The sequence below is a fragment of the Pongo pygmaeus genome, chromosome 14, assembly GCF_028885625.2.
Source record: "Pongo pygmaeus isolate AG05252 chromosome 14, NHGRI_mPonPyg2-v2.0_pri, whole genome shotgun sequence".
NCBI lineage: Eukaryota > Metazoa > Chordata > Mammalia > Primates > Hominidae > Pongo > Pongo pygmaeus.
Window position 1 is genome coordinate 49,640,195 of NC_072387.2, and position 23,342 is coordinate 49,663,536.

Here is a 23,342-nt window from a genome sequence, read left to right on the forward strand (position 1 = left end):
AACTGCCCTGACCCACCTGACAAGCATAAGGGCTTCTGCCTCCTCCGCCGTGCCTCTCGCCACCGCCGCCTCTGAGCTACTGAAGCCGCCGCCGCTGCTGCTGCTGCTGCCCACGCGCTCCCGAGCTAGGGAACAAGCCCCGTCCGAGCTCGCGGGCGTCGTAGGGGAGAGGAGGGGCGGGGCGGGGCCGCTCCGCTGCAACAGCAAAGTTTGAGGCGAAGCCTAGCGACTCGCAGTGCTGGTTCCGCAGCTTCACCTCTTTTTTTTTTAACTCCGCCAGAGGACCCCGACCCACAGATCCCGGTTGCTCCGCTGGTCAAAGTGCGTGCGGACTAGTTGGCAAAGTTGAGAGCGGCGACGTCTCTGGGAACAGCTGTTTGCGTTCGGGGCGGAGGCGGCGCGCGAGCTCCTTGGCCTCGAGCCAGCGAGCCTAGAAGGAGGATGGAGGTTCTGGGCCCCAGGGGAGGACACAGAGACGGCGGGATGGCGCGGGGACTTGAGGCTTGAGATCCCGTCCTTCAGCTCAGGTCCCGTCGCGCTTTTACCCCTTCCCGGTGACCTCAACCCCTTTATACCGACCCCACCTCTTTGGAGCCGGGAGTACCGCCCCTGTAGGGGGAGGGGAGAGGAGGCGATTTCGAACGCGGATTGGGTCGTCTGGGCACCCGTAGTTGGGAACTGCGGAACGCTGGTCCCGGGGACTGAGTAAGGTGTCCGGGTCGGAGGGAGGTTCGGGTGGGCCTCGGGCGGCTGGAAGAGCCCGACTTGTCCCGCTGGGAAAGCGCAAGTCTGAGTGGAACCCTGGACGACTTGCAGAGCGGCTGGCGCAGTCATGTGAGTTGGGTCTCAGGCCCTAAACAACGAGGCGTTGTTTCTCTGGGCGGCCCTTTCTCGCCCGGGTCTTCCCCTCCTCTCCTCCCGCCCTTCGGCCGGGGGCGTGACGGACGCGTTCTTAACTCGCTCGGGACCGGCCCCAGACCTGCAGGGCCGGTTCTCAGGGCGGGGTAGAAATCTTACCCCGCCGAACGCCCTGGGGTATGGGGCACGGGCTCTAGGGGGAGGCCGGCGGCCGGTTCAGGGGGCTGGTTGGACGGCCGTGGGTGAAGCGACGCTGTGCTCTCTCCACGACGCTGTCGGGGGTCGCACGCGCCCCTTGGGGCTCCGAAGCCACTGAACCCTAGGGTATTGTGAAACTAGGGCTGGGCTGCGGCTTCCCCCGCCCACTGGAAGCGGCCAGCCCTGGATAGCGTAATGGTTTTTTGTTTTTTTTGTTTTTTTTTTTTTTTGGTCGGCCGTCTACGAAGTCCCATGGCTTTTCCAGTTCTTTCTTGCCTTGAGGCTCAAGAACAGTTTGTTTTAACTGATAGTCTCGGAGGAACTACAGTTTTCCCCCGGAGTAGTCTTGTACGTTGTTCTTTTGGTGGGAATGACTTGATTTAAAGCAAACTTTATGAGTTTCCTCGGGTCTCCATTACAGCAACCTCCCCCAAAGCCAGAAAGGATAAATGTTCTCTAAGATGTTCCTTAGTTTTTCATAACGATGACGATAACAAGTGAGGAATTTTTGAAAGCCATTTTATTAAAGGGAGTTTTGTAATGAATCAGATACAGACTTTTCCTACTCTGCTGGCAACAGAATTTCAATTGACTGCTCCAACCAGATAAATAATAAAACGACTATATATAACAAGACAAGATTCAGTAGCAGGGGCATATATTTCAAACTTTAAAAAATGTAAAGCATGCAGAATTTAACCTTTTTTAAGTTTTACATGAGCTTAGCCTTGTTTTCTCTCTTTTTCAGGGCGGACTACTGGAAGTCACAGCCAAAGAAATTCTGTGATTACTGCAAGTGCTGGATAGCAGACAATAGGCCTGTATGATAATTCCGCTGTTAGAGATTCTAATAATAATTGTGTTGAATGAAGTGCTCCTTTTTGATGTAAACTCAATTTACAAAGCATTTTTATGTACATTGCTCTTGTGTTTTCAAAACATCAGAAGATTTCTGTCTTCTCAGTCCCCTATGAAAGCTGTGAGCCTTCTTCCTTTTCATCAACCTAACTTTGATTGTATATTAAGTGAAATTATTTCTCTGTGGCCTTTTGGGAAATGGGCGATGAGTAGGTCATCTCATTCATGTTATGAAGCACCTGTATTATAATGGTGGTGTTCATAATACTGTCATACACGAAGAATTGTGGAAAGCCCTTAAAAAATAAAAGCAACGTTTTTAGTTTTTCTTGTATATTTTCTGCTCTAGAAATAAGTGTATTTAATGCAGAGCTGTGTATCTTTAGATGCTTAGATTTGAAAGAACACCATTATTTCCTTTCTCATGAAACAAAGTAACAAGTCTTAGGTATGTTGTTAGTCTGTCTCATAGTTGAGAGCCAGTTTTGAAGATGTAAAGCAAAAAGCACACCACTGATTTTTCTCCCCTCTTGCATGTCAAAATACTATGTACATACCACATAAACACTAGGGTATCTGTTAAATATATTTTATGTTGATACCGTTTTTACTTGGCAAAGTTGGATGCACAAAGAATAGTAGTCTCATATTTTAACAATGCTGTGGATTTCTTCTGTAGACATTTACTTCCTGTTACCTGCAAGGTGTTTAGGATTTGGATTTTTTTTTGATGTTTTGGTCTTTTTGGATAGTTGCTAAAGTTCTTCACTATTTTACCTAGGCTATCCTTATAAATAAATACCATGAATTTTTAAAACCACACAGATCACTTAAAGTCTCTCTTTCTTGGAGGTACCTAGGCTGTAAAATGAATTGTGAGTTATCTAGAGTAAGTAATCCCTTCCAGTGTAGTGTGTCTTCATCTTCTTGAATTGGTAATACACATTGATTTAACCTTTAATTAGAAACAAAATTAATTTAATTTTGAATGGTCCTTTAATATTGTATTCTTTGTGTAGTGTAATCAACTTTAGGAAACCCAATATATGAAAAACAGGAGAATTATCTGCTTTACAAAGTCACACTTTAAAGATCAATTCATGGTAGTATTTTAGAGTAGCTCAGTTAATGCATCATGTAAGATTTGATTGACAGAACTTATTTTGCAGAGCTTGCCAGGAATTTCTTACTGCATTTAACTAGAAACTTGTAATTTAGGGAGCATTTCTGATTATTTAAATAGATAATTGCGCTCACTCACCCGCCCTGTCCCCAGTCATCCAGTTGCCATCACTCCCCATAGGTTATCATTTTTTTTTTCATTTTCTTGCCTATCCTTCCATTGTTTCTACATGCATGTAGACACAAGTTCTTATTCCAGCATACATAAAAGGTAATGTACTGTATATATTATTCTGCACTATAGTTTTAAAAAATTGAACAGTATGTAACTGGAGCTCCCTTTGTATCCATACATAAAGAGCTTCTTTTTCTCTGTTACAGTAGACTATGAGAATGTACCATAGTTTAACCGGTCAGTCCCTTAGAGATGGATACCGTATTGTTATTGCAAACAAGTGCTGCAGTCAGTAAGCTTGTATATATCATGATTTTGTACATGTGCAGATATATCTATAGGATAAATTACCAGAAATGAAATTGCTGTGTCAAAGGGTAAATGTATTTGTAGTCTTGATAGATATTGCCAAGTTATCCTCCATGGAAGTTGTACATTTTGAACCATTACCACATGGTATAAAAGTGTTTGCTTATTACGAGGAATCTTAAAATACATACTTTTCTCCTAATTTTGAGGAATAAAGCAATAAAATCATTGTTCTCTATGTCCCTCCTTATGACAAATAGAGCAATAAAATTCTAAAGGCTTTTGATGTTGAAAGTTGTTTAAGATTTTTTCCCCAGTCTTTAAAAGCTTCGTGTCATGTTTGAGTCCTCATTACAATCATAGTCACTGGATTAGTCATCAAGTGTACCTTGTATTTTTCTCCATTAATAAGGTCATCATGGTTTATTTTAAGAACCAAAGGAAACCTAGTCAGAGGACATAATAATAAACAATGTAGTTCCCTAGCATCATTTGATTAAAAGGGCCAATTTGCATTAAATTAATGTTTTCATCTTTTCTGCCATTCATTTTAATTTTAATTTTCTCATGTTTATGAGAAAATTGTTTATTATGTTTACTATGAATTTTATGATGTTTATGTAGTTTTCTATTTTCTCTTTTGATTTTCAAGAGCGTTGAATTTCATGAAAGAGGAAAGAATCATAAGGAAAATGTGGCAAAAAGAATCAGTGAGGTAATTTAGATTGTTTATTTGCTAATTTTTCTATGCAAATGTCAGTCCTTTATCTCAATTTCACTGTTATGTGTGTCTTACATAGATTAAACAGAAAAGCCTGGATAAGGCAAAGGAAGAAGAAAAGGCATCAAAGGAGTTTGCTGCAATGGAGGCAGCTGCCCTGAAAGCATACCAAGAGGATTTGAAAAGACTTGGCTTAGAGTCAGGTAAAAAAAAAAAAAAAAAAAAGCAGCCAGCATGTTTTAAAAGTAACATCAGAGGTCATGCTAAGTAAGCTTTGATTGTTTCCATAAAGAGGTTATAAACTCAGTATACTCTCTGTGCTTTTATTATGCATAATAGCCCTGTTTAGACTGTGGAAGTTTGCTCATGCCCTTTTGTTGTACTTTTAATGTTTTATCTTTTAACACCTTCATTCATAGCAGCCATACTACTTTTGTGGTCACCTAATCCTAGCTCTTTCCTAGCTAAGTGGTTCATTTCAGAGACACTTTGAGTTTTTTAAGTATTCTAGTTATTTGGCTAAAAGACACTATTCATTTAAAAATAGGCCTTGCATTATAATTACAATTAACTGTGTCCATATGGTCAAAATTATGAGTCTTGTATATTTATATGAGTGAATATGTAGTGAATTAGCCTTTTGTGGACAACTAGCAGATTTTACTATTAGAAGGCAGATATTTACTACTAGAAGGAAGTTCCAGAAGAAAGACCTTGTTTAACTAGACTGCATCTATCTTGTCATTGAATTTAGGCTTTAAACTGGGAGGATTTTGTGAATAATTCTTCCATATCAAATCCATTTTCCTTAAGCCAGGCATATAGCAGATCTCAGTTGTTGATCTTACGTAGTGGTTGCAGTCATCAACATGTCATGGTATTCCTCTAATAAAAACAGCTTTCAATTAAAGTTTTAAGCAGAGTACCAGTTAATTGGCATTGTGTTCATTAAATAAGAACAGTTGTAGCCAGACTTTGTTATCCTGGACATTGGTAATTAAAAGGTGGGAAAGTTGTGAAAGTTGTTTGGTTCCTTGAGGATAAAGCCATATGTTCATTTTGAAAGGAAAAAGGATTTAGGCATTCCTGGGGAATTAGGAGTAGATGAGAGTCCAACTATTATCAATTATATGCATTGAGACATTCCATTATGCTGCCCTTTGAGCAAATAAATTTTGCCATTTTATATTTAAATGGATTTTTCCTATTAAATATTACTATAGCCTTGTTTTTCCAAATAGGATATATATTCCTTTAAACATGCAACAAGGCAGTACAAAGAAAAGAGTTTTTAAAAACTCACTAACTGTTAAGATTTTTTGCAGACCTCTTCTTTAGATGTTTTTTTAAATTACATATTTTGTGCTGTGGTCTATTTGCTGGTTGTTTTATTTTTTCCCTCAGTGATATATCAAATGTATTTTTTCTTTTAAATAATTAGGGAGATGTATCATTTTTATATGGTAGGAGCAGACTTTGGAGTCAAACAGAATTTCCTCTTGCTAGTTATGATTTTTGATTTTTATTAAAACTAAGAAACATTATGGTATAAATTGCTTATTACATGACCACACATAACAAATGGTGAATAAATGGTAGCCACTGTTATTTTGTCTCTGTACTATAATTTATTTAATCTTTTCCTGGTTAACATTTAGGTTGCTTAACATTTTTCACTGTCGTAAAGAGTGCGGCCTTAAGCATCTTTATGCATGTATCTTTTTACACTTATTTTTCTCTGTAGGTTCAGTTTCTGGAAGTTACAGTATCAAAGTGTGAATATATTTTATATTGATAGCTAATACCACATTGTCTCCAGAAATGGACTGATTTACATTTTCATTAGAACAAAAATAAGTTTATTAACCCATTTTAGGAGTAACTAGCCAATCCTTTGGAAAGTAAAGCCATAAAAACTATTTTTCTCTTTTTTTTTTTGAAGACAGGTCTCTCTCTGTCACCTGGTTGGAGTGCAGTGGCAGAATCATGGCTCACTGTAGCCTCGACCTCCCGGGCTCCAGTGGTCCTCCTACCTCAGCTCGCCACCAGTCTCAGCTATTTTTTGGTAGAGACGGGGTCTTGCCATGTTGCCCAGGCTGACCTGGAACTCCTGGCCTCAAGCAGTCCACCTGCCTGGGCTTCCCAAAGTGCTGGGATTACAAGCATGAGCCACTGTCCCCCACCAAAACTACCCATTTTTTCAAACCAATGTAAATACCTGATCTATCAAACTAATACTGGATTTGGTCATTCTTTTCACTACTTATTGATCTTCTGCAAAACAACAACAAAACATTTCTTTGAATATTAGCAAAAGTAAATGTTAATTGGCTGGGTGCCGTGGCTCATGCCTGTAATCCTAGCAGTTTAGGAGGCCGGAGTGGAAGGATTGTTTGAGCCTAGGAGTTCAAGACCAACCTAGCAAGATGGTGAGACCCCACCTCTACTACAATATAAAAATAAAAAATTAACTGGGCTTGGTGGTACACACCTGTAGTCCCAGCTACTTGGGATGCTAAAGTGGGAGGATTGCTTGAGCTGACAAGTTCAAGGCTACTACTGTGGGCTATGATTTCGCCACTGCACTCCAGCCTGGGCAACATAAGAAAAAAAAAGTAAATGTTAATTATCTGAATTGTCTTTGTAATTGTTGTCCATTTTTCTATTAGAATGTTTGATTTGTAAAGGATCTTTGTTAGGAATATTAACCCTTTGCCATATTTACCGTAAATATTTTTTAATTTGTCTTATATATGTTTTTTCTTTTTATTTTTGTCATACAGAATATCTTAGTTTTTATGTAGTCAAATTTAACATTATTTTACTTGGTGTTCTTTTTGTAACTATCTTTGACCTAGTATTTAATAAAAAAGGGGGAAGGGAGCAGGGAGTGGAGAACAGCTGTACTTTTTTCCCAAATAATTAACCAGTTAATCTAAAAACTTTCTTTTTAAGCATGCTTTCTTTATTTCTTTTTTTTTTTTTTTTTAAATAGATGTAGGGAGTACAAGTGCAGATTTCTCATATGCATATATTGCATAGTGATGGAATCTGGACTTTTAGTATACCCATTGCCCGAATAGTGAATGTTGTACCCAGTAGGTAATTTGAAACCCTCTTTTTTTAATGATTTTATCCTCTGATATGGAATACCAGCCAACCTGAAGTTGGCTCTGTATCTGGACTATTTTGTTTCAATTATATGCTTGCCTATTTCTATGTCAGTTCCACACTGCTGGCTGTTTTTTTAACCCATAGTTTTAGAATAAGTTTTAATACCTGGTAGAACTAAAGTCTCCTTTTTCTTTTTATCACAGTTTTCCTGCCCTTACATGTTTATTTTTCCGAATGAACTTTATAATAATGTGTTAAGTTCTCAAAAGAATCTTACCAGGTTTTTGATTGGAATAACATTAATGTTTTATGCCAGCAACAATAAAAAATAGTAGTTACTATAGCTGCTTTACCCTTCTCTCATCTCTTTAGAAATTTTGGAGCCAAGCATAACACCAGTAACCAGCACTATCCCACCTACCTCGACATCAAATCAACAGAAAGAAAAGAAAGAAAAGAAAAGAAAAAAAGATCCTTCAAAGGGCAGATGGGTAGAAGGCATAACCTCTGAGGGTTACCATTACTATTATGATCTTATCTCGGGAGGTAAGTCATTTAGGCATAAAACTGGTAAAGAACAGTGTCACTAGTAGAATAGAACAATTTATTTTATGTTAGGATTTTTATCTAATATTGGAGCATTTTAAATAATGAAAGACCAGTTTTTCATTTTTGCCCCAAAGGTAAGAAAACTATGTGCCCTTTAAAAAGGTACCCTTCTCGTAGTGACTAAGTGTCATACTTAGTCAAAGCCTTTGATAATGACTTTCTTACATATAAACTATAGCTTTATGTTTTCTCAATAGAAACTTCTGTAAGTATACATGGAAATAAAGAATTTTGCATAGAAATAAGGAATTTCAAATCCACTTCACAAATTGTAGGGGTACTTGAAATAAAATATTCTACAGTAGAGATTTTCTTCTGGGAGCCAGTAACTGATTTCTTTTTTCTGTAGCTGCCTTGATTGATTTGATATTGTTACTGAAAAATGGCACTGTGTATTTTACTGGAAACTGATACCCAACAGAAAAATACACAGTGCCATGGCCAGATGCGGTGGCTCATGCCTGTAATCCCAGGACTTTGAGGGGCTGAGGAGGGTAGATCACTTGAGGTCAGGAGTTCAAGACCAGCCTGACCAACATGGTGAAACCCCGTCTCTACTAAAAATACAAAATTAGGCTGGGCACTGTGGCTCACACCTGTAATCCCAGCACTTTGGGAGGCTGAGATGGGCGGATCATGAGGTCAGGAGATCAAAACCATCCTGGCTAACATGGTGAAACCCCGTCTCTACTAAAAAAACAAAAAATTAGCCGGTCGTGGTGGTGGGTGCCTGTAGTCCCAGCTACGTGGGAGGCTGAGGCAGGAGAATGGCGTGAACCCAGGAGGCGGAGCTTGCAGTGAGCCGAGATTGGGGCACTGAACCCAGGAGGCGGAGCTTGCGGTGAGCGTAGATTGGGCCACTGTACTCCAGCCTGGGCGACAGAGCGAGACTCTGCCTCAAAAAAAAAAAAAAAAGTAGCCAAGCGAGGTGGCTCATGCCTGTAATCCCAGCTACCTGGGAGGCTGAGGCAGGAGAATCAATTGAACCCAGAAGATGGAGTTTGCAGTGAGCCGAGATCACGCCATTTCACTCCTGCCTGGGCAACAAGAGCGAAAGTCCATCTCAAAAAAGAAAAAAAGAAAGAAAAAACACAGTGTCGTTTTACAGTAACAATATCAAAAATATCTTTTTGTTTTTCCTAAAAACTAAATGTATTTGGGGTTTTTATTCTGTATACATTTTGGAATAAGTTAATACATTTATTCTACATTTATGTAGCATCTTAATCTCCAGAGTCATAAAATTTAGCGACAAATAGCTTGATAAAAGGAGGCATTTTAAAGTGCTGTAATAGAAGTGTAATTAAGATTATACGGGAACTCATAGTGTTGAATTCATTGTGATTATGTAGCTTTGAGAGATTATCATAGGAATTACTTTTGAGCTGATCTCTAAATTAAGATAGGGACATCAGGAATGATGCCTTACTCACCATTGTATCCGTAGCGCCTAATATAGTGCCTAGCACAGTGCAGACACTCTGTGTTTTGATTAAAGAAGATTTCAGCAGATTATTAAGAGGTACAGAATCCACACAGAACAATATGAACCCCAAAAAAGGTTTGAAAGTATTGGGAAATAGTGGTCGAGGTAAAACATGCAGTTCTTTGAAGACGTCTTAGTAGAGTTAGACTGGAAGGTAGATTGGGGCCATCTTATGGAGGGCTGAGAGAATGATGGCACCATTTACTTAGATATGAGATAAGGAACTGAAAATAAGTTTAATGGGGACAATAATGAATTAGATATGTTGAATTTGAGGTACCTACAGAATATTCATATGACAACTTTTGGTAGCTAATTGATGGTTACAGTGTGGAGTTGAGCAAAATTGAGTCTGGGGATGTAGATAATATGTTAACCTTTAGGAGTATATGAGATCACAAGCAGAGAGAATAGAGCAAGAAGTAAAGAAGGTGAGTGTTACATATATTAAAGGAATGGATAGAAGAAAAGCCAGCAAAAGAAGGTTAAGAATGCTAGGAAGGTAGGAAATAAGATCAGAGAGTTAATCATGAAGAAATCCTTGGGCTAACAATCTTACTGTAATGACTATTATCATTAGGATCATAATTGTCTTTGGACTATGTAGAAATATTAATCTGTTAGAGTTTGCACTGAGCTTTAAGTGACATGCATATTGTAGTTTAGCAATGAAGATACCATAAATGTTTATGTACTAGCAATTAGAAGTCTTTCTCAAATTTACTTACAAACTATTATTTCTTTTCTCCCTTCCAATGCTTATTGCTTGCTTCTTTTTTTCAGCATCCTACTTTATATACTCTTCCTCTCCATGATACATGTTTTTAATTTCTGCATACTAGTTGTTCCTCTTCTGAGTCCTTATTCAATTTATCTCTCACTCTCCCTTGCCCCAAGATATCAAAAGCCCTTTGAAACTTATCAAACCTGAATTCTGTGAAACCTTTACGAGAAACCCTGCCTGGCTCTAAAATTCCTTTGGAAGTTCCAGTAACTTCTAATCCCTCGTTCTGTCCTTTCTTGGTTACATAGCATTCACATATATTCTCTGCACAGTACTGGGATGTATGTTCTGTTTTATTTTTCAAATATGTTTTAAATTGTAGACCTGTAGTGTTTTGTACATAATGACTGTAAATTTTGTCCAAATTTTTTGGAAAGTATTTTTTTAAAGCAAAAAGATTTTATAAATGCAATATATTTTGCTTTAAGCATCTCAGTGGGAGAAACCTGAAGGATTTCAAGGAAACTTAAAAAAGGTAACTGAAGCATATTAATAGTGTTTTTGTTTTATTCTTTAAAGTGATTCGTTTCTTGGGTTTTTGTAGAGTTTCGTTAAGCAACTTTACTTACAAATACTCTACTCCCTCCACCCCCAAACTGTGTCCTTTTTTTTCCCATAATGCTTTTGTTAGAAGGCTGGATGGAGATGAAATAGTGATATCTGGCCAGGTGCAGTGGCTCATGCCTGTAATCCCAGCACTTTGGGAGGCTGAGGCAGGTGAATCACGAGGTCAGGAGTTAAAGACCAGCCTGGCCAAGATGGTGAAACCCCATCTCTACTAAAAACTGCAAAAAAATTAGCCAGGTGCAGTGGCAGTTGCCTGTAATCCCAGCTACTCAGGAGGCTGAGTCAGGGGAATCACTGGGACCTGGGGCGGCAGAGGTTACAGTGAGCCAAGATTGCACCACTGCACACCAGCCTGGATAACAAAGTAAGACTCCATCTCAAAAAAAAAAAAAAAGTACTGATATCTATCCAAAAACTGCATTCAGGCCAAATATTAGTTGGTTTGCCGTCGGTTGCCATTCACATGTTCCTGTCCATTTGGAAAGAATTGTTCCTGGCTTTCAAAGGTGAGACATTCACTGCTTGAAAGTTGGTTCTTTATTAGCAAAAACCAAGCTTCCTGGCCATGATTAGTACTACCACCCCTAATACCCAGGTGTATTAGTCAGTTCTTGCATTGCTATAAAGAAATACTTCTGAAACTAGGTAATTTATCAAGAAAAGAGGTTTAATTGACTCACAGTTATGCAGGCTGTATAGGAAGCATGGTGGCATGAGCTTCTGGAGAGGCTTCAGGAAACTTAAAATCACAGCAGAAGGCCAAGGGAAAACAGTCACATCTTACATGGCCAGACCAGGAGCAAGGGGTTAGCGGGGAGGTGCCACACACTTTTCAATGACCAGATCTCAGGGTAGCTTGCTCACTATTTCAACAACAGCACCAAAGGTGGATGGTGTTGAAACCATGAGGAACCACTCCTGTGATGCAGTCACCTCCCACAAGGCCCCATCTCCAACTTGGAGGATTACAATTCTACATGAGATTTGGGTGGGGATGCAGATCGAGATGATATCACCAGGTGTCAGGAGGAGAGGCAAGGGTGGCTGACTCTGTCTGAGTTATTCAATAGAAAATCATGGTTATCCTCAGTTTATGCTGGGTTTTTTTTCTCCTGTTAGACAGCAGTGAAGACCGTTTGGGTAGAAGGTTTAAGTGAAGATGGTTTTACCTATTATTATAATACAGAAACAGGAGGTAAGTATTACCTTTGATTATCTTAACTGTTTAAAATTGTACCTGGAATTGCTTATTGGCCTGCTGATTAATCATCTGAACTTGGAAATTTTAGTATACGATAAACATATTTGTGTAGTAAGCATGAATTATTTTTTGTAATTTAAAAACAATACAGTGGAAAAGCAAAAAGATTCCTATTCGTATTGTGCTGTTCACCAATGTTATTCTCAGTTGATACTGCATTCACAAACTTAAAAATAGAATCATTTTAGCTTTCTCTGACGTTACTATTTTTATAATTATTTTAGAAATACAGTCATTACCTTGGAAGGTAGCTTAGAGATCATCTAGCTCAACTTGCCTTTTCCTTTTTAAAAATAAAACTGTGGCCGGGCACGGTGGCACATGCCTGTAATCCCAGCAGTTTGGGAGGCCAAGACAGGTGGATCACCTGAGATCAGGAGTTAAGCGACCAGCCTGACTAACATGGTGAAACCCTGTCTCTGTTAAATACAAACAAATTAGCCGGGTGTGGTGATGCATGCCTGTAATCCAAGCTATTTGGGAGGCTGAGACAGGAGAATCTTGTACCTGGGAGGCGGAGGTTGCAGTGACCCGAGATCGTGCCATTGCACTCCAGCCTGGGCAACGAGCAAAACTCTGTCTCAAAAAAAAAAAAAACTAGGCCAGGCACAGTGGCTCACGCCTGTAATCTCAGCAGTTTGGAAGGCCAAGGCAGGTGGATCATCTGAGGTCAGGAGTTTGAGACCAGCCTGACCAACATGGTGAAACCCCTTCTCTACTAAAAAATTACCTGGGCGTGGTGGTGGGCACATGTGGTCCCAGCTACTCAGGAGGCTGAGGCAGAGAATCGCTTGAACTCAGGAGGCAGAGGTTGCAGTGAGCCAAGATCGCACCACTGCACTCCAGTCTGGGCAACAGAGCAAGACTGTCTCAAAATAAAATAAAAAATAAAACTGAAGCTATGAAGCTATTTAGTAGTGTCTAACAAATTAGTAAAAGTGAAAATTTAACAATGTTTCAGTTGCATAAATACTTATGAAGCATGCATAAATACTAATTGTTATCTAAAACTTTCAAATTAATGTTTCATCTAATTTAACATCATAAACAGTTGAATTTATCAGAATAGCTATAACATTAATGTAACTTTAGGAGAGGCTTGTTTTTGTTTTTTTAATTCCTGTTATTGTTAGCTCATTGCATAGCGTTAAATCTTTTAGGAAGAAAAGGCCCTTTTAACCTCCAAGTAGATATTTAGCCTGCCCAGTTATAGCAATGTTTATATTCCAGTACAATTGAAGGTTGGGATTTTTATACATATAAAATAGTATAGTGATATAGCTTTAGAGTTAGACAGATCTGAGTTCAATGCACAGCTTCTTTCCTTACCAGTGATGTGACTGTGGGCAAGTTACTGAGCCTATAGTCACTTTTCAGTGAAATAGAATAAATATATGTGCTCTGTAAGGTCATGAATGTCATATGTCATAAAGTTCCAATAACAGTGCTTGGCACATAATAGGTGCTAAATAAATTACTTCCTGAACTGGCGTGGTGGCTCACACCTGTAGTCCCAGAACTTTGGGAAGTTGAGGCAGGTGGATCACTTGAGGTCAGGAGCTCGTGACCAGCCTGGGTAACATGGTGAAATCCCGTCTCTACTAAAAATACAAAAATTAGCTGGGCGTGGTGGCGCTTGCCTGTGGTCCCAGCTACTCGGGAGGCTGAAGCAGGAGAATCGCTTGAACCGGGGAGGTGGAGGTTACAGTGAGCTGAGATCACGCCAAATAAATAAATAAAAATAAAATAAATAAATTCTTGAAAGTTCTGTTGTTACTTGTGTGAAATGTGGATTAGGAAAAGTAATGTTTTTCATTAATCCTGCTAAGAACTCTGTATTAATTAAGGTGCTGTATATATTGATTTGCCTTGAATGATTTTGGTTTATTCCTGGACCAGAATAATTATTAACGGCAGCCCCTTTCACTCTTAAAACTCTCCCAGTTGAAAATAGGGAATTAATTACAAGGTAATTAGAAATACTGTTGTTTTACTAAAAGCCCAATGAACCACTGGATGGCAGTAGAGTTCAGTCAATTGAGATTCCCATTGCTGCCCCCCCACCAAACCACCATAATAAAAATGAGAATTTAATATTCACTTAGTGCTTCACAATGTAATTTCACTTCATGAAAATCTTAGGAATTTTTTCTTTTTTTAAATTGAGACAAGGTCTTGCTCTGTCGCCCAGACTGGAGTGCAGTGGCACAATCATGATTCACTGCAGCCTCTTATTTCCTGGGCTCAAGCAGTCTTCCCACCTCAGCCTCCTGAGTAGTGGATACTTCAGGAACATGGCATGATGCCTGCTAACTTTTTAATTTTTTGTAGAGACAGGGTCTCGCTATGTTGCCCAGGCTGGTCTCAAACTCCTGAGTTCAAGCAGTCCTCCTACCTCGCCTTTTCAAAGTGTTGGAATTACAAGCATAAGCCACCACAGTGGGGCCAGGAAAGGAAATCTCTGTGATAAGTAAGTTTCAGGAAATCTCTTGTTTGCTCATTATCAATATGTTTCCTGAAATTGGTGTCAGATAAATTGTGAACCGTTAGAAATATCACCCAGTTCTTAGGTCTCTCATTCCATTGGAGTTATAGTTTACACATCTAGTAAATCCAGGCTGTTTGAAATCAGTTTCTGAAAGATACAAGAGCAAGAGGTTTAGGAACTCTGTTATCTTCTTTATCAAGAGATAGTATGAAATACATACAGTATTGTCATTTAATAATTGTAAGTGATAAATGTTGCAATTACATCTGAATAGAATTAATAACTAAATAACATGACTTTAAAATGTGTTGAGCAGAATCCAGATGGGAGAAACCTGATGATTTCATTCCACACACTAGTGATCTGCCTTCTAGTAAGGTCAATGAAAATTCACTTGGCACCCTAGATGAATCCAAATCATCAGATTCGCATAGTGATTCTGATGGGGAACAGGAAGCAGAAGAAGGAGAGGTCTCTACAGAGACAGAAAAGCCAAAAATAAAGTTTAAGGTAGGTTTTTAAATTTTACTCTTCACATCAATTTTTTTTTTTTTTTTTTTTTTTTTTTTTGAGTTGGAGTCTTGCTCTGTCCCCAGGCTGGAGTACAGTGGCACTGTCTTGGCTCACTGCAACCTCCACCTCCCGGGTTCAAGCGATTCTCCTGCCTTAGCCTCCCGAGTAGCTGGGACTACAGGCGTGTGCCACCAAACCGGGCTAATTTTTTTTGTTAGTAGAGACAGGGTTTCACCATGTTGATAACCAGGATGGTCTTGATCTCCTGACCTCGTGATCTACTTTCCTCGGCCTCCCAAAGTGCTGGGATTACAGGCGTGAGCCACCACGCCCAGCTGACATCAGTTTTTGAAAAGCTCTACAGACCTTAAGTCTTCTGATACAACATAGAAATTAAGACATATTTTGGCAACTGGATAAATAAAACCGGGAACACTCAGGAGCCCATGAGTCAAAGCAGAGAAGACACATTATTAGCATTGAGCAATGGTTGCAATTGTTGGCCTGAGAAATGTAGGAAAATCAGAGTTCCTAAATACCTAGGCTACACCTAGGATCTTGTCATTGCCTGCAGTTTCTCTACCAACTTCACAAATCTTGATGGAACTTAGAGTAAGGGTTATGTCCAGTTTACGGAGGAGCAACAGCAAAGCCTTCATTGTAGTTGCCATCTCACAATGATTATAGCCAGCCAGATTTAGGTAATCCAGTATCCAACTTAGGATAGAAATGATTAATTTCTTTCGTCAAAATGAATGTGTTCCAACAAAAAAAAAAATACAGGCCAATAACCCTGCTGAACATAGATGCAAAAACCTTCAACAAAATACTGGCAAACTGAATCCAGCAGTACATCAGAAAGATTAATACACCATGATAAAGGGATGCTTTATTCCAGAGATGAAAGGATGGTTCAAAGTATGCAAATCAATAAATGTGATTCACCACATAAACAATTAAAAACAACCATTTAATCAGCTCAGTAGATAAAAAGCATTTGTTAAAATTCAGCATCCTTTCATGATAAAAACCTTCAGCAAACTAGGCACAGAAGGAACATACCTCATAATAATAAAAGCCATATATGAGGCCGAGTGCGGTGCCTCATGCCTGTAATCTCAGCACTTTGGGAGGCTGAGGCAGGAGAATCAATTGAACCTGGGAGGCAGAGTTTGCAGTGAGCTGAGATAGTGCCACTGCACTCCATGCTGGGTGACAGACCAAGACTCTGTCTCAAAAAAGAGCCATGTATGATAAACACACAGCCAACGTTATACTGAATGGGGAAGCATTGAAAGTATTCTCCCTAAGAAATGAAACAAAGCAAGGATGCTCACTTTAACCACTCCTTTTCAACATAATATTGGAAGTGCTAGCCTGAGCAGTTAGGCAAGAGAAAGAAAGAAAAGGCATCCAAATTGGAAAAGAGGAAGTCAAACTGTCTCTATTTGCTGATTAAATGATCTTAATACCTAGAAAACCCTAAAGACCCCTCCAAAACACACCTGGATTTGATAAGTGACTTTAGTCATGTTTCAGGATACAAAATCACTGTACAAAAATCAGTAGCATTTCTGTATACCTATATCTATATAATAATGGGAAAACTGAGAACCAAATAAAAAACTCAATCCCATTTGTGATAACTACAAAAAAAAAATCTCGGAATACATTTAACCGAGGAAGTGAAAGATCCCTACAAAATGAACTACAAAACACTGATTAAAGAAATCATAGATGATACACACAAATGAAAAAACATCTCATGCTTATGGATTGGAAGAATCAATATCACTAAAATGACATACTGGCCAAACCAATCTACAGATTCAACACAATCCCTATCAAATCACCAACTTCATTTTTTTACAGAATTAGAAAAGCCAATTCTAAAATTTATGTGGAACCAAAAATGAGCCTCAATAACCATAGCAGTCTTAAGCAAAAAGAGCAAAGGTGGAGGCATCCCATTACTTGACCTCAGACTATACTCCAAGGCTGTCGTAACCAAAACAGCGCAGTACTGGTATAAAGATAGACACATAGATTGATGGAACAGAATAGAGAACCCAGAAATAAAGCCACATACCTACAACCAACTGATCTTTAACAAAATCAACAAAAATATACACTGGGGAAGGGATACCCCATTCAAGAAATGATCCTGGGAAAACTGGCTAGCTATATGCAGAAGAATGAAACTGGACCCCTACCTCTAACCATGTACAAAAGTTAAGATGGATTAAAGACTTAAATGTTTAAAGATCTGAAACTATAAAAACCCTAGAAGGAGGCCAGGCATGGTGGCTCACACCTGTAATCCCAGCACTTTGGGAGGCCGAGGTGGGCGGATCACCTGAGGTCGAGAGTTAAAGACCAGCCTGACCAACATGGAGAAACCCCATCTCTACTAAAAATAGAAAATTAGCTGGGCGTCCTGGCGCATGCCTGTAACCCCAGCTACTCGGGAGGCTGAGGCAGGAGAATTGCTTGAACCTGGGAGGCGGAGGTTGCAGTGAGCTAGGATCGTCCCGTTGCATTCCAGCCTGGGCAACAAGAGTGAAACTGTCTCAAAAAAAAAAAAAAAAGAAAGAAAAAAAAAATCCTAGAAGGAAATCTAGGAAAAACTCATCTGGTCATTGACCTAAGTAAAGAATTTACGACAAAGTCTTCAAAAGTAAACACAAAAATAAAAATAGACAAATGGGAGGGACTTAATTAAAAAGCTTATGCACAGCAAAAGAAACAATTAACAGAGTAAATAAACAGCCCACATATTGGGAAAAACTATTTGCAAACTATGCATCCAACACAGGACTAATATCCAGAATCCGCAAGGGACTCAAGAAAAAAACAACTCCGTTGAAAAGGGGGAAAAGGACATGAACAGGCATGTTTCAAAAGACACACAGGTGGCCAAAACACATGAATAATGCTCAACATCACTGATGGTCAGAGAAATGCAAATGAAAATCACAAGGAGATACCATCTTATACCAGTCAGAAGGCTGTAATTAAAAAGTCAGAAAATGGCTGGATGCAATGGCTCACACCTGTAATCCCAACACTTTGGGAGGCTGAGGCTGGCAGATCGTTTGAGGTCAGAAGTTCAAGACCAGCCTAAACAACATGGTGAAACCTCATCTCTACTAAAAATGCAAAAGAAATTAGCCAGGCATGGTGGCACATGCCAGGAGAATTGCTTGAACCTGGGAGGCGGAGGTTGCAGTAAGCCAAGATCATGCCACTGCCCTCCAACCTGGGTGACAGAGCAAGACTCTGTCTCAAAAAAAAAAAAATCAGAAAACAACAGATACTGGCAAGGATGCAGAGAAAGGGAAACACTTATACACTGTTACTGAGAATGTATGTTAGTATAACCTTTATAGAAAACATTTCTCAGAGAACTAAAAGCAGAACTGTTATTCAATCCAGCAGTCCCACTTCTGAGTATCTACCCAAAGGAAAAGAAATCATTAAACAAAAAAGATACTTGCACTCATATGTTTGTACCAGCATTGTTCACAATAGCAAAAAGTAAATCAACCTAAGTGTCTGTCAGTGGAGGATTGGATAAAAAAAATGTGGTATATACACACACACCGTGGAATACTACTCAGCCATAAAAAATGAAATGATAGCTTTTGCAGCTATGTGAATGGAACTGGAGGCCATTAACCTAAGTGAAATAACTCAAAGTCAAATATTACATGTTCTCACTTATAAGTGGGAGCTAAACAGTGGGTGCACGTGGACATACAGAATGGACTAATAGACAGTGGAGACCATAAAAGGTGGGAGGGTGGGAGGGAGGTGAGTTGAAAATGTATCTATTGGGTTTGTTCACTGTTCAGGTGATAGATATACTAAAAGCCCATACTTCACCGTGACATAATATATACGTGTAAGAAATACGCATTTGTGCCCCCTAAGTTATTTTTTAAAAGATAAATTATAGGAAAAGGAAAAAAATTACAAAATACAGGTAAACAAGGACAAACTCCCTATAATCTTGCCACTTCCCAGAAAAATTCAACAGAGTCAACAATTATAAAGGGAGTCACTGTTGGATATGCAAGTAAAGCAAGAAAGCAGAAAAGAGAAGTTAAGAGAGCCCTGTTTATATGTCCTTAATTGTAGAACTTAAGACATTAAGGTGATGCTTTAAGGAGCCTTTGTCATGGTATATCAACATTTCAGACATGGAAAACCTAATCAAGCAGTAAAGTTCTTCTATGTATATTTATTGTGTTATGTGCAAATTTGAGTTAGTGAGTTATTGTTTATAAATCTATAACAATACCTTTAAAAGCCTTAAATTTTATTTTTGTCTTGGTAGTTTTGCTTGAACTGTATTATTTCTTGGCTTTTACATTTCAGGAAAAAAATAAAAATAGTGATGGAGGAAGTGACTCAGAAACACAGAAAGAAAAAAGTATTCAGAAACAGAATTCATTAGGTTCAAATGAAGAAAAATCGAAAACTCTTAAGAAATCAAACCCATATGGAGAATGGCAAGAAATTAAACAAGAGGTTGAGTCTCAGTAAGTACCTGGAGCTTTAATTCCACTGTTATTACAAGTGATTTTACATCCTAGTACTTCCCTAAATTGCAGTAAGTAATTTCAAGGATGCTGTGCTTATTAAAAGTATAGCTTGAGGCCAGGTGCGGTGGCTCACCCCTGTAATCCCAGCACTTTGGGAGGCTGAGGTGGGCGGATCACGAGGTCAAGAGATGAGACCATCCTGGCCAACATGGTGAAACCCTGTCTCTACTAAAAATACAAAAATTAGTTGGGTGTGGTGGCACGTAACTGTGATCCCACCTACTCAGGAGGTGGAGGCAGGAGAATCGCTTGAACCCAGGAGGTGGAGGTTGCAGTGAGCTGAGATTGCGCCACTGGACTCCAGCCTGGTGGCAGAGCAAGACTCCATCTCAAAAAAGAAAGAAAAAAAAGTATAGCTTGGCTGGATGAGGTGGCTCACGCCTGTAATCCCAGCACTTCAGGAGGCCAAGGCAGGCAGATCAACTGAGGTCAGGAGTTCGAGACCAGCCTGGCCAACATGGCAAAACTTTCTCTCTACCAAAAAAAAAAAAAACTTAGCAGGGAATAGTGGCACACGTCATGTTCCCAGCTACTTGAGAGGCTGAGGTGGGAGGATTACTTGAGCCCAGGAGGTTGAGACTGCAGTGAGCCATGTTCACACCACTTCACTCCAGCCTGGGCAACAGAGTAGGACCTTGTCTCAAAAAAAAAAAAAAAAAAAAGTAAAAACTAAATAGATAAGCAAATATTGCAGCAACTCAAGTATTACTCAGCAAAGTACATTTCTATAGGATTCAGTGTTGCTATTTAGTTTTATAACTTAAAACAGCCTATGATAACTGATAGCAAAGAAGGTCCTTGCTGGCCAGGCAGGTGCAGTGGCCCACGCCTATAATCCCAGTACCTTGGGAGGCTAAGGCAGGAGGTTCACTTGAGTCCAGGAGTTGGAGGCTGCTGTGAGCTATGATGGCACCACTCACTCCAGCCTGGGAGACAGAGCAAGACTCTCCTAAAAAGAAAAAATCCTCGGAATAGACTGCCTTCTGCAGAGCTCCATTCTCCAAATAGGATGATGTGTGTTTTTCAACAGGTTTTATGCTCTCAGCTACTTAAACATAATGATCTTTCTGGTCCATGTTCCAGAATCTCATAGATGGGACTGATGGGTGTGATGTGACTAATTTACTCTTTCACAGACCAGTTGACTATCTAGGGAGTACGGTACTGTGATAGGCTCTTTTTAATCAGGTGCTGATACCAGGACCACTCAACTGATTATTTATAATTAATCATGTGGATGGTTGAAGGGCTAGTTCTTAGAAAAGGAGTGCTAGGCATACAGTTCCATTCAGTCTTCTACACAAGGAAAATGAGATCTCGACTGGCTGCAGCCTCTGCCTCCCAGGCTGAAGTGATCCTCTCACCTCAGCCTCTCGAGTAGCTGGAACTGTAGGCACATGACACCATGCCCAGATAATTTTTGTATTTTTTGTAGCAGTGGGGTTTCGCCATGTTACCTAGGCACATCTCGAAACTCCTGAGCTCAAGTGATCCTCCTGCCTCGGCCTCTCAAAGTGCTGGGATTACAAGCTTGAGCCCCCGCACCCAACCCCCTTATCTCTTTACTTGTACTGCTTATGTATAAGCCCAAGCATTTTCTTAGATAATGCATCCTTTGTGCAACAGGAATAAATTAATACATAGAACTTCTCCCAGCATTTATCCACCTGAATAAGTGCTCAGTATCTTAAATAATATTGTAAAGTCAGTATTTTAAAGTAGTTCCTACTCCAAAATGAGCAACTTCTAATGTATTGTCATTAGAAAGCTGATCTTGGGGGCATTGGTTATATGAAAACGTTGTCTTACCCTGTCAAATAGAGTTTTATTTTAACTCTATTTCCAGTGAGGAGGTAGATTTGGAACTTCCAAGCACTGAAAATGAGTATGTATCAACTTCAGAAGCTGATGGTGGTGGAGAACCCAAAGTGGTATTTAAAGAAAAAACAGTCACTTCCCTTGGAGTTATGGCAGATGGAGTGGCCCCAGTCTTCAAAAAGAGAAGAACTGAAAATGGAAAATCTAGAAATTTAAGGCAACGAGGTGATGATCAATAGTTGTAGGAGAGCTTTTTGTATATGCATTTAGGACAGAATGGAGACTTATACATCCAAAGTTTATCTGTGTTTGTTTGTAAGTATTTTGATGCTAAAAATTTAGATTTATTCTAAATGTATTTGATGTGAATTAAAATAAATATTTTTTCATGTGAAATTTATTTCGGTTCCTAAAATGGAAGCCTACCACATTGCATTGTAATACAGTGTATTATGTTCAGTGTCTAAAAACTGCTAATTAAGTCATAATTTAAGATGCTATGTATCTGTTATTTAAAACATGGAGAAACAGGGCCTTTATTCCATTCATATTCATATGAGCATATTTATCCTGCATTGAAAATGCATTACTTTTGCACATTGATATTAACTGTTGTCCAACAAATAAGTATCGGAGTACATGAGAATATTCACAGCCCAGTGATGATTTGGTTCTGAGGCTGATGTGAGAAAGCTGATGTAAAAAATGTATGCATATTCGCTTACCTTACTCAATTTAAAGTCAAAAGCCAACAGCCAGGGGCAGCTCAGGTACTTCAGATGTGCTTAATATGGAGTGAAAACTGGACCAGAGGTGGAAAGGTGTATTTGCCCCAGTTCACTTCAAAGCAGCAAACCTTGTTTAAGCATTTGAGTTTGAACCAGGCATTGTGTTAGGAATCCAGGGATAAAGATGAATGAAATGTATTTCTGTTCTTCAGGAGTTCACATTCTAGCATATGCCTTTTTCCCCCCAGTCATGCACTCTTTTTAGCAGCCTTATATGTACTAGAAAAGATTTTTTAAAGTTTATTTAAAGCTGTGTAGATGAAGGCTTGATCTAAAATAGTATAAGGTCTCCAACTTCAGTAAAAGTTTTTAGTGTTTACTTAAATTAGTAATTTCTCACTTTCTGTCTGGTTAAAATGTCTTAAAAAGTAGAATTTTCTTCTTTAATCCATTTAGTAGTTACCTCCCTTTTACTTTTCAAATTCACAAAATTACATTTCTCATAAATTGTATAGTATTTAACTTATAATAGTTAATATTTGTCTTTTTAAGATTACTAGTGTACATGTAAAAAAATAGCTTATTAAAAACTTGATCAAAGAATAAGTTAAATATTGTTATTATTCTAATTCCAGTCAGAATCACCTTAGCATTGGTGAGATAGTATTTGGAGATTTGTCTTTGCATTTTTTTCTGTCTACTTTTTGGGTATTTTATGAGTGTGAAAGCCTAAACTTTCCCCTTCATTGGGAAGAGATACTTTATAATTCTTGATAGCCCATTCGTCATCTAGCTGAGCAGTGCATTCTGGTGCTTCACTCTTCTCAGGTGGAAAAAATAATGGATTGTAAATGCAGTGGTGCTATACTTTACCCACATTTAGCTCTTAAAAAATACAAAATTGAAGGCATTTTTAAGATTAGACCTCATGTAAAGTTTCTCTTTGATGATTTTTAAAACAATCTCCTTTACTTTTGAAAGTAGTATTCTCAAAAACTGAAAGCAAGGTAAATCTCTGTAAACAGTATGGTTATAAGGATTGCTCAGAAAAGACTTGATAATAACAAACACGAATATTTTAGTAAATCGAGTCATGAAAAATAGTAATATTCCATCTGCTTTGGAG

The 23,342-nt window shown here is 39.0% G+C and overlaps 2 protein-coding genes across 2 annotated transcripts in view; one reads left to right on the forward strand and one right to left on the reverse strand.

The window, feature by feature from the left end:
• Positions 1–590, reverse strand: part of ELF1 (E74 like ETS transcription factor 1) — a 126,358-nt gene extending 125,768 nt beyond the window's left edge. The window contains exon 1 of the mRNA XM_054446568.2: positions 17–590. The gene's annotated coding sequence lies outside the window, so the exon portion shown is untranslated. The remainder of the gene's footprint in view (positions 1–16) is intronic.
• On the forward strand, positions 209–22,828 carry WBP4 (WW domain binding protein 4). The gene is made up of 10 exons (XM_054446573.2): positions 209–834; positions 1,805–1,877; positions 4,173–4,235; positions 4,321–4,444; positions 7,728–7,901; positions 10,663–10,709; positions 11,921–11,996; positions 14,867–15,060; positions 19,444–19,607; positions 21,517–22,828. Coding segments are annotated over exons 1-10 (1,128 nt in total). The 5' UTR covers positions 209–832; the 3' UTR covers positions 21,728–22,828.
• Positions 22,829–23,342: the final 514 nt, after the last annotated feature.

Bases quoted from the DNA above. Each gene is read 5' to 3' on its own strand.
- WBP4 (XM_054446573.2), top strand. The intron at 4,445-7,727 runs GTAAAAAAAAAA...TCATCTCTTTAG, and splicing joins AAGACTTGGCTTAGAGTCAG to AAATTTTGGAGCCAAGCATA. The intron at 10,710-11,920 runs GTAACTGAAGCA...TTCTCCTGTTAG, and splicing joins TTCAAGGAAACTTAAAAAAG to ACAGCAGTGAAGACCGTTTG.